Raw genomic sequence first — 12,205 nt, 5'->3', positions numbered from 1 at the left:
TACAAATGGGCCACCCAAACAAAGATTCCATGGTCCTTTGGTCCTTAAGTATCATTGTAGCCTTAAGGCTCAACTTATTGCGGAAGAACTGAGTCCCAGGGTGTCTGGGGAATATGGAATACCCCTAGTGCACGAAAATATGATGTTATGGTAATGGTAAGGAAAGGACCATTGAATCTGAGAATCTGTCTTTTACCTGGGGGGTATTATTCCATACCCCCCAGACCCCCCAGTTTCACATTCTTCACCCAAAACAATTTCGGCTTTTGGCACTTACAAATGGACCACCCAAACAAAGATTCCATGGTCCTTTGGTTCTTAAGTATCATTGTAGCCTTAAGGCTCAACGTATTGCGGAAGAACTGAGTCCCAGGGTGTCTGGGGAATATGGAATACCCCTAGTGCACGAAAATATGATGTTATGGTAATGGTAAGGAAAGGACCATTGAATCCGAGAATCTATCTTTTTACCTGGGGGGTATTCCGTACCCCCCAGACCCCCCGGTTCTACATTCTTCACCCAAAACAATTTCGGCTTTTGGCGCTTACAAATGGACCACCCAAACAAAGATTCCATGGTCCTTTGGTTCTTAAGTATCATTGTAGCCTTAAGGCTCAACGTATTGCGGAAGAACTTAGTACCAGGGTGTCTGGGGAGTATGGAATACCCCCTAGTGCACGAAAATATGATGTTGTGGTAATGGTAAGACAAGGACCATTAAATCCGTGAATCTGTCTATTTACCTGGGGGGTATTCCATACCCCCCAGACCCCCCGGTTCTACATTCTTCCCCCAAAACAATTTCCCGCTTTTAGCACTTACAAATGGAACACCAATCAAAGATTCCATGGTCCTTTATGAATATGTATCATGGTAGCCTTAAGGAGGAACGTATTGCCGAAGAACGTAGCACCTGGGGCCATGGAATAACTTTCAGTGCACGAAAATATTGTCTTATGAGATGGTAAGAAAAAGAAAGTTGAATCCTTGAATATGTATCCGGAGCAAAAGAAACCGGGAAGGTTCAAACCTTCGTATGCGTTATGTACTCCTGGTACTTCTTTCTTGTGTTACAATCTCCTGCTCACACAGCCTTAAAATGTAAGATTTGTTCCGAGACAGCAAGTAGAGAACTGTCTTAACAGACGGCCTCTTATGTCTTAAATGTTATGCGCCCCTGGTATTTTTTGTTCAAAAATAGTTGTCCGAGGATCACACAAACATTGATACTAGGATTTTACATGTCTCCTGATACAGCATTCTTTGTGAAGAGTTATTGTACCAGGACCACAGGTGAAAATTGTTTGACAAACGCTTTGCTGATTCCATGACTACAAGTTATATCAATATAATATGAGTAGAACAGAATAATTTTGCATCTCAAAGAGATCTCCCGGCATGAATCCGGAAACTGGCGATTACTTATTTAGCACAACTCTCCGCCGCAGTAAGTCGTTTCCAAGATACACAGGAGCGTATTACCATAGCATGATTGCGCGGATACCTTTTCTGCCGATCGATTCCGATGGGACGAACGTCGCAAGGGCGCTCTTAAACGTAGATACACTTGCGAATATTAATAAAATACCTTCCATTAAAACGTCAATGTTTTCGTTGGAAACTCTCGAGCTAATCTCGTGTTGCCTAGTTACTTGTAGCCTGATCGTTTCGCTCTCCGATTACTTGCGTTGATAAATCTGGTAATTGAAAAGTGTTTGGGTAATGTTCTCGGATTCGCAGTCTTTTAGTGATTAATTACTTCAACAAAGCGTTCTGTGAACCTGATACAAGAATTTTTCAGAGAAGTCTGTTTCAGGAGAACATGATAACAGAAAAAGTGTCTGCTTTTCTGTGATTTTAAGCTAACTTTTTGAAAAATTTTATTTGTATCAGGATATCATAATTCAAAATATGTATGACTTGATACTGCGATTTTTGAATAAATTCTTTTGAGGAGCGCATAATAAGTGTTGCTCATTGTTGTAACATTGATACATGAGAAACTTGTATCAGGAGTACATGTTGCGGTCTGTTAATAGATGTTGAACCTTCTATTGACACCGATTCTAATATTCCTGTTAAGACAGGAGAACATAAAGCACCGCGCTCCCCCATTTCCTTAAAGAATGTCACGGCCACCCATAGCGTTGCTTTCGGAGGCTGCGCCTCCTGCCCTCATCGCGTTGGCGATTTTGATTATAAACAATGTCATTCAACTGATGGTCTCGCTATTAATAGACATTTCCATCGGCAACGAATCACGTCCTGCGGCGCCGTTAACAGCTAATGAAATTAGGCGTCCTTTCATTTGACGGCGTCTTTTTTTTAATGAAATTAATGACGTTTCGGCGGCGGTTGTGTTTCGGTCTTTGATTAATCGCGATGAAATCACACGCTAATTTAAAATAAACGTCCGCTAGGGCTTTCCATCTTGGCGATGACACCTTTTCCCTTGAAAGTTTCGGCGTCGTCGAAACTTCGGTTACCATAGCGACCGTGTCCGAATTTCTTCAATTTCGAAAAGTTCTCCTCTTTGTGTCGGCCGCGTTAATTTCATAATCATCAAAATTAGTGAGAGAAATGTGAGAGCTTTTTGGTTTCTTTGTATGTTATTGAATACAGAACCTCGCTTTGAAGTGTCAAATGAATTTTGTGCAGGGTAGCCTGATACTTCAAAGGGTGAAACGTTTAAACTGTCTGAATTAAATATGTTTAATTGAAGAAATCCGATAAAACAGGCTTTTACTGCCCATCGGTAGCTCTTTTTGTTTATTACGCGATCGTTATGGCCACTGACATAAATAATAATATAATGGCACCATTACGATTTATGGCGCATTCTACCAGAGACGTGTAATTAGAAAATAATTCGGTGCATGAGCCACGTTACTAATTAAAGCCGAAAAGCAGAATTCCAAGTGTTTTTTCCTAGACAAAAACTTGTCCAAAAGGTGATTTACATTCCTGAAAATTAAAAGGCATATGTTTCAATTTATCTAATCTTTAGAGGGCGTAGAACGAGTATCAATAAAAATCTATGATCAGCATGAAAACATTGAGGGGGGTGTCTCAACTCAATTTATTTAGTATTTTGGAGGGCGTAGAATCAATATTAAGATATGAAGATATGAAATATGATCCACAGAAAAATGCTCTAAGCAGAATTTCCTACGCCTGTGATAAAACCTATAAAAGATCGAAATAAATTCTCTAAAAATGAGAGTGTTCTTCAATTTCCTTCGGTGGTCAGGCAGACGGTTTTGAGGCAAAATGCAACTCCCAAATAAAATTCAGTGACCCGTTCCCGACAATTTATAATTATCACCATGGTGATTGGCATACCCTTATAAATAAACATTTTGTATACTGGGGGGCATTCCCTACCCCCCGGTACTAAATGTTCTCCCCCAAAAGTGCTCAGCCTTCACGACTTTCGTGATTTACCGTACGAGTGACAACACTAATAATTTTTTAGAACGTAATACAGGGGGGTCTGGGGGTATGGAATACACCCCAACAAAAGAGAGCTCAATAATTATTCTTTCTCTATGACTATGAGTATTCTCATGGTAGGCTTTGGGGAAAAGTAATCGAATCTTCATACCCCCAGGCCCCCCGGTGCTCCGTACGATGGGGTTTTACGGAAAACGAAAATGAGAGTGTTCAGGTAAACGGTTTTGTGGGAGAATGCTGCACCGGGGGGTCTGGGACGTATGGATAGTGATACCACCCAGTAGAAAATTCAATTAGGTACCCTTTCCCGACAATCACCATTATCACCATGAGATCATTAGTGTAGTATTATAAATAAACATTTCGTATGCTGGGGGGTATTCCATACCCCCCAGGCCCCCCGGTGCTACGTGCGATGGGATTTTAACGAAAACAGAAATGAGAGTGCTCAGGCAAACGGTTTTGGGGAAGTATGGTGCACCGGGAGGTCTGGGGGGTATGGAGTGCTACCACCCAGTAGAAAATTCTATTACCTCCCAAAAATCACAATTATCACCATGAGATCATTTCGTGTACTCTCATAAATATCCATTTTGTATACTGGGGGGTATCGAATACCCCCCAGCGATACCACCCAGTGGAAAATTCAATTACCTTTTCCCGACAATCACCATTATCACTATGAGATAATTAGTGTAGTATTATAAATAAACATTTCGTATGCTAGGGGGTATGGGCCCCCCGGTTCTACGTACGATGGCATTTTACCGAAAACGGAAATGAGAGTGCTCAGAGAAACGGTTTTGGGGGAGAATGTCGCACCGTGGGGTCAGGGGGGTATGGAATATTCTCAGTAATACCTAAATAAAAATTTGATGACCCTTTCCATACAGTCATCATTATCACCATCAGGTATACCTCCCTGGAAATTGTTCCGAAGATTTTTTCGTTTTGTCCATCCATCCGTCCGGAACCACACCCGCGTTTTAAACTACTTTTAGTTGAACTTAACATATACATACAGGGTGGCCATTTGAAAACGAAACAGAGTCTATTTTGGGGACCTCAAAACATTTACGAAAAAATCCTCGGACCCGTCAATTTTTGATCCAAGGGGGAACCATTTTTTTGCTAGTTTCGCCCCCCTGGGGGCACAGCCATAGCGGGGGTGACAAGTGCCCCCAAAATTTTAAATCGAAGGGGGGTCGAGTGATACTTTATTTTGAAGGTATTTTTATGTAGATTATAACTCTTAACATTTAAATCAGTTTTATTTTAAGTGCTTAAAGCTAAAATCAATCAAGTAAATGTTGGAAATGTTGGCCTTCCATACAATAATACAGGTTTTGTTCAAACCTTTCCCGTACATTTTGCAAAACTTCTGGGGTGATTTGACGACATTCATCAATTATTCTTTGTCGCAAGTTCTCTAGCGACGTTGGCTGACTAGCATAAATTTTAGTTTTTAAATGTTCCCATAAAAAAAATCTAACAGATTTAAGTCCGGGGAACGAGGAGGTCATTCAATAGCTCCTCTTCTTCCAATCCATTGTCCTGGAAACGTTTGGTCCAAATATTGACGAAACCCTTGCAGCATAGTGGGGTGGCGCACCATCTTGTTGAAATACTATACGATTTTCCAAGTACTCGTTGTTATTTTCTAGTATCTCCACTAATGCTGGATGAATCGTATTTTCTAATAACTTCAAGTGCTTCCCTCCTGTTAGATTGCCAGGTAAAAAGAAGGGGCCTACGATATGGTTACCAAAAATGCCAGCCCAAACATTCAATTTTTCGGGACGTTGTGTATGCACCTCACGAAATATTCTGGGATTTGAATCAGCCCAATAGCGACAGGTGTGTATTTGTCACTACTATTATTTGACAACAACAATTGACAAGCACTATTAAACTTTAAAATGTTGCTATAGTAACGCTCTGAACAATAACCAAGAATTCCGTTGCAGAATTGGCATAGCCACCTACCTACAGATATTAAAAAGAAAAAAAACAACAACAAAAAGTACGGTTCAGAATGTAGAAGAACATTTTTTTTTTTTTTTTTTTTTTTGGTAGGTGGGGAAATGCTCCTTATGCACACTCCAGGTTGAAAGGTCTGGAGTAGTGTGGGGCTCTCCCTTACTCGGGTATACCCACTAAAACCCCACCTAAGGCTTCGGCTTCTATGGCCATTTGCCTATTTGCTCAAAATATCACAGACTTCGTTCTAATAGAATATTACATACAGGTAGGTCGACTCACATACAATACAATATTTTCGATATGACAAAGTTGGTAACTGACAGACAACAATAAATAACAATTAAATAGACAGCCATTATATCACAGTTTGTGCAACATTTCCACACTTTGGAAAAATCCTATCACCCTTCGACACCGTTCATCGCTGTTAAAGTTACCTTCCCATATCGGGCATATCCCGAAGTTGTCCCGTATATCTTTGTATCGTGGACAGTTACAAAGTATGTGCTCTAGTGTTAAATTAACCTCACAATTCGCACATAGGGGTCTAGGTTTACCTTCCAGCAAGGCGCTATGGGTTAATGCGGTGTGCCCAAGTCTAATTCGAAACATCTTCACGAATACAAACCGACCCTCGCCAAGAAGAAATAGCGGCCCCAAATCGGGTTTGACCCTTTTCAAAAATGAATCGGACCTCGCCCATAGGTCGCTCCAACGCTCATACACCCGAGCCCTGACGAGTGTACGTCGGGTTACTGTTGTCTCATTTGCAACATCAAGGTCATTTAGTTGTAGATACGTTAGATCCTCTCTAGCCCTTTGGCTCAGCGTTCTGCACCTATTCAGTCGTCGACGCGGAACTGCGCCTGCCATCGATACGTGATTCGGATGTCGTTCATCCGAAATTACTTTAAGATAATAGTTTACAGCAGCCTGTTTACGACGGAGGGCTAGAGGAAGGATGTTCGCCTCGACGTGAAGCGCAGCGACCGGACTCGTTGGAAAAGCTCCGAGGGAATACCGTATGGCGAGGTTTTGGATTTTATCGAGATTCCCAAGCATCGCACTGTTGTCACATGTCAGATAAGCACAGCACCCATAATCAATTCTCGATAAAATTAAGGCCTTGTAGACGTCGAGTAACGTCTTTGGGTGAGCTCCCCACTTATGGTGGGCCAGGACCCTAATGACATTTAATGATTTCCTACACTTTGTGACAACATTCTGTAGATGCTTGGACCACCGCAGTTCCCTGTCAAAGGTAAGTCCCAAAAATTTCATATCTTGGGACACAGCTATTATACGGTCTTTCATAAATAGAACGGGGTCATAGTGTGGTCTTCGGAGTCGACAAAAATGAACCACCTTCGTCTTTTCCTCAGACAAAACGTACCCCACTGCATCCGCATTATCAGAAATTTTATTGATAGCCATTTGTAGTATACGCACAGCGGAACCAACGGTTTTTCCGGCGCAATGAATCATTAAGTCATCGACGTATAGGGATTTATCGACTGTGTCGGCAACACCCAGGGCTATTCCGTTTATGGCAATTGCAAACAGTGAACAGCTTAAAGTCGAGCCCTGCGGGACCCCGTTTTCTAATACGCGCTCGTTTGAATACGCCTCTCCAATTCTAACAATAAACTTTCTGTCTCTTAAAAAAGATCTAATAAATTTGGGCATGTTTCCGCGTAAATTGTATTCAAGCATTTTTTAAGTATACCATACCGCCATGTCATGTCATATGCGCTCTTGATATCAAAGAAGACCCCAATCAAATGTTCGCCACCATCAAACGACTTTAGGATGTTATCAGTTAATTTAACCAAATGATCAACCGTCGACCGACCTCTCCGAAAACCGGCCTGATAGGGGACGATGATCTCGTTTTCTTCCAGAAAGACCCGCAATCTCCCATCAACAATTTTTTCCAAGAGTTTGCCTAGGCATGAAGTCAAACTAATTGGACGGTAGTGCTGCGCCAACAACGGATCTTTCCCCGTTTTAAGTATGGGAACGACTATGGCCCGTTTCCACTCATCTGGGTAGATACTATTTTCCCAACAAAAATTAAAGAAATCTAAAATCACTTGTTTCATCGGGTTGCTACAATGACGAAGCATCTGATTGTGGATACTATCGTGACTGGGAGCGCAGGATTTCGTGTTTTTAAGTGCAGATTCTAATTCATCCATACTAAAAGGTAAGTTATAGTAACGAACTACTGACCTGATAGAAATGGTCTGCCAAGAGGTACGAAATTTCTTGTAAATCTTTCGTAACCACCCCATCGTTTTTCCGAAGGAATGCCGGGTAGTTTAGTTTAGATTTGCCAGATATCGAACCCACTTTTTTCCATATTTCACTCATAGTCACGTCCGTCGTTATGGTGGATACATAGTGTTGCCACGACCTTCTTTGTGCCTGGAGAATTTCCCGACGACATTCAGCCCTGCGTTTTTTAAAGACTATCAGGTTATCCAGGGAAGGATTACGTCGGAACTTGTTTAATGCCCTTTTTTTAATTGCTATTTTTTCTTTTATTACAGATGACCACCATGGGACAGATCTAGTGATCTGTCTAGCCTTTGACATAGGTATACTTTTCTTTGCAGCTTCCAAAATGGAGGATGTGATATTCACCAGGTTTAGCTTGTCATCATTTGGAGGAGGACATAGTTGGTGAGTAAAATATTCCCAATCTGCTTGTTGGATTTTGAATTTTGCTGTAGATCTTATTGCAGGAATGTTGACACCTCGAAAAGTCAAGATTATGGGAAAGTGGTCACTATTAAATAGATCATTTTCCACTTCCCATTTCAATTCAGTGTATAGAGACGGAGAACATATAGACAAATCAATGGTGTCAAAAGTGCCTGATCTTATGTTAAAGTAAGTAGAGGAGTCGTCATTTAAAATACAAAGAGCTTTAGTCTCGATGAGATCTAATAGCTCTTTACCTCGTGCATCATTTTTTGTATTTACTGTTGTATTAATTTTTGTTATTTAACTAATTCATTTATAAGCATTTTTTTCATAAGAAAATGTTGACACGTTTTTAACATTTATTAGCCCCTGTATCGGCTAGGCAAATTAGTAGCGATTTAAAACTTAAGGGTTATAAGCCACATAAAAATACCTTCAAAATATGTTATCACTCGACCCCCCATTCGATTTAAAATTTTGGGAGCACTTGTCACCCCCGCTAGGCCTTTGCCCTTAGGGGGGCGAAACTAGCAAAAAAATGGTTCCCCTTGAATCAAAAATTGACAGGTCCGAGGATTTTTTCGTAAATGTTTTGAGGTTCCCAAAATAGGCTCTGTTTCGTTTTCAAATGGCCACCCTGTATATACTTATTTTTTTTTGTCCTAAAAAAGAACACGTATAATCCCTCACACTTCGAAAATGGAGTGTCGGACGAGAGTACTTACAGAGGGAAAATGAAACTTCTGTGCCATGGATATAATTTTACATGCAAATAACTTCAGGAAGAGCTATTAGAACGTCTGGTTGAGATATATCAATTTTGTAGTGTCAAAGCATTAAGTGCGAATGTCTTGAGAGCGAAGCACTTACAAAACGAAAATGGAAGCTCTAGACGAGATCACAATGAATGAAATCGGAGTAATGAAGGTAGCGCTCTGTCTGTCTGCCTGTCCCGATGTCTGAAAGCATAGATTCAGGTGCGGTTTAGTCGGTGAATTTTTGTGATTACAAGTAACAGATCAGGTGTGTTTGGCGCAAAATTTAATGAACGTCGCGTTACAGTTGCGAAACACTGCTGCTATTTTTGGATAATTCAGCGTCCTTGAAGACCAAGAAAGACACGACTACAAACAAATTTATCTATCTACTTCGATAAGTGACTAAATTTAAGACCGTGACCCGTCACTTTTTGAAACGAGATGGCGCCAAAAGCACGTGTTCCAATTGGATACCTGTTCGCTTTAATTTCAAAATGTTAATCGTAGCTACGCGCGACCAAAGCGCGGTAAAAATTGAAATGCCAGAAAATTGTGTTAGTGGCACGGACGTTGGTGCAATTCTCTTAAATGAGCGCTCGTACTTTTCTCGCATTTTGAAATGTCAGGGCCTCGACGTTTTACATTGGCGAATGAGAAGCGATAATTTCTTTTTGTGTAATCGCGCGCGATAAGATTATTTCCGCAAGGCAAATACAAAGAGTACTTACGGTGTCGACGCTTGCCACGTAGAAAATTCGCGATTCTGTCGGTGATGGTACTCCACATGTCATCGCAAAAACGGAACGGGATAGTTATACTCACTTCATAGCACCGTCAGATACTGACGCCGTCGGCGCTCGCCGTGCCTGAGAGAGGCGTCCGCGTCCTTTCCTGATAAGCCGCGTCGAAGATGCGTGCGCTTTTAATATATTATTCTTTTTTATTACGGCGACACGTACATATTTTAATTAGTTCGAACGCTCGCGTAATTTAATTTTCATGATACTCACGCGCGACGGATTAGTAAACCGAATTGTTTGTATTTACTTTTTCGCCTTATCGGCTGCTGTGTGTGTCGAAAATCGTTACGCGATGATAACGCGACAATGTTTTCGAGATAACGTCATTGTTTACAGATGATATCAAACACGGAACGTCCTTTTGTGGACAAACTAGCGCTACCGTTCCGAGCAAGCCACGCTTTCACACGCAACTACCGTATATTATACATATGCTAGGTCCTATACCACAGAGTAATGAAAACAAGCCGTCAAAGTTAGACAAAATGATTCTTAGTAAATTGGTTCTTCGAGCCGAATCAATCTATTTCGAGCTGCATTTGTCGCAGAAGCGAGCCTAACGGGAAATATATACTAGTTTGTCGCTTGTAAAGTGTAACAGTTCATTGAAAAAGCGATGGGGATCGATATAATGCTTTCCCAGCGAAATAAATCCACAAAATAAGGATTTCGTGTGTTAAACTATGATTTCGGTAATGGGGATCAAGCCAAAGTTATAGAAAATTGAATGTAGTGCCATCCCAAGCAGTCACCCACTCCCACGCATACTTACAGGCCGGAAGCGGTCTCGCCCGTGGATAAAGACAGGACCGCCTTCATATATCCCCTGGGTACAAAGAATGCCTTTTGGATTAAGCAACGCCCCCTCGGCATTCCATCGCCTAATTGATCACGTGAATAGTTAATTAATCGGGATAACTGTTCTCACGACTCATGGTATTGTCCAGAGGGCAGACACGTGGACACGTACTTCCAAGATATCGCCGCGGTCCCAGTCCGTTTAAAGCAATTCCAAATGAAGGCAACACGAAAAAAATGCCAGATCGCGTTAAGTACCTCGGGCACATCGTCACCGCAACGGGCATCACTGCCGATTCTGCGAAAGCAGCCGCCAACGCGTAACTTTCGGTTGCAAAAAACCTCCAGCAAGGGGGGGGGGGGATTTCAGACCGCCCAGACCCCCCGGCGCTACGTTTTCAAACAACACGTCAAGCCTTAGGGTTCCCATCATACTTTCTCATAAAGGACCATCCAATCTTCTTCTGGATGGTCCCATTGTAAGTGCTACGGGCATGAAATATTTTGAGGTCTTGGGGGGGGGGGGTGCATGGAGAGAGAGAAGAGAGGGAGAGAGAGAGAGAGAGAAAGAGAAGTAGCCGGTAGATCAATTAACCGTTCGTCGTGTGCAATAGGCAATAGGCCTACAGATCATTAAAAGCATTTTAAGACTCTTAAGGACACTAATACTCTTGAGGAAATAATGGAAAAATCGACATTCCTCGAAACTATCGTAAATAAGAAGTATAAAGGTAGTGTTTCCATTCTTAACGCTGTACTATATTATTACTCGGTCATTCGGTAAATACGAGCTTTGTGATTAAATATTTTACTGTCTTGATACGTGGTGGTGGCTAAACACAAAATTATAGACTGCAACGTTCCACAGACAATAAAATCAATAATCGATTGTATGAAAAGGTTCTAATTCGAGTTTTACTTTACCTGGCGTCATTTGTGAACGTTCTTGAAGGAACTCAAGTTCGTGTAATGCAAGGCGGTATTCTATTTAGTGTTTTTTTCGTAAATTTTCTGCGTTCGGAAATTGGAATCGGTGCGGCGTCACAGTCGGTAGACGAATGTGGCCCGAAGGTTATTGAAGCGACTTTTGGAAACGAACCCGTTCAGTTCCTTTACAATAATCAGTTGGATCGTCTGCTACCGTTCCATGTAAGTAATAGCAAGCTTATTGTTAACACCAACGAGAAGAAGCCTCGAAAATGTCAGTTCTTCAATTTCGTAATTGAAGCTACCAACCTTGAGGCATTTCGCAAAAACCTGGGATATTTGGCCACCAATGACCGTATTTTATGCCTTGGACGATTTCTAATTATAACCGACCAAAAGAATTTAGCGAAGGAAGTTTTTGAGACGTTTTGGTTGAATAAACTCATTTACGTCGCAGTGTTGGCGATCGACATAAAAAATTGCACCAAATCGCTCTTATTTACGGGAGATCCAAACGACCCGTTGAATTATTGCGGAACCCAATTAAACGTGATCCGCAATCAAAGTTGTATAGGTTCAATTAAGGACCCATTTCCTAAAGCTACGAGGAACTATAATGGCTGCCGCGTAAAACCCGGCACCTTCATTAAATCGCGGTACGAGTTTGATCCTAAGGAGTATACCTTGAATGTTATGCAGGAAACATTAAACATTTCTTTCGCCTTTATTGAGCTGAGCGACAAAACCCCATACACGGATATATGTGCCGATATCTC

The 12,205-nt window shown here is 41.5% G+C and overlaps 1 protein-coding gene across 3 annotated transcripts in view; it reads right to left on the bottom strand.

Annotated features, from left to right (window-relative positions):
* LOC116180294 (probable 3',5'-cyclic phosphodiesterase pde-5) overlaps positions 1-12,205 on the bottom strand; it is an 89,966-nt gene that overhangs the window by 31,912 nt on the left and 45,849 nt on the right. Inside the window, exon 1 of one of the 3 annotated variants that reach the window (XM_031500206.1) lies at positions 9,633-10,083. The exons of 1 other annotated variant lie outside the window; for it this stretch is intronic. In XM_031500206.1, coding sequence (XP_031356066.1) covers positions 9,633-9,690 — 58 coding nt within the window. In that variant the 5' untranslated portion in view covers positions 9,691-10,083. Of the gene's footprint in view, positions 1-9,632; positions 10,084-12,205 lie in introns of those variants that run through there. One more of the 3 variants, XM_031500207.1, reaches the window with a different exon arrangement.

Source organism: Photinus pyralis, unplaced genomic scaffold, assembly GCF_008802855.1.
Source record: "Photinus pyralis isolate 1611_PpyrPB1 unplaced genomic scaffold, Ppyr1.3 Ppyr1.4_LG9, whole genome shotgun sequence".
NCBI classification, from domain to species: Eukaryota; Metazoa; Arthropoda; class Insecta; order Coleoptera; family Lampyridae; genus Photinus; species Photinus pyralis.
The sequence above is the reverse complement of the archived record's forward strand: the minus strand, read 5'-3'. Positions and strand labels throughout refer to the sequence as shown.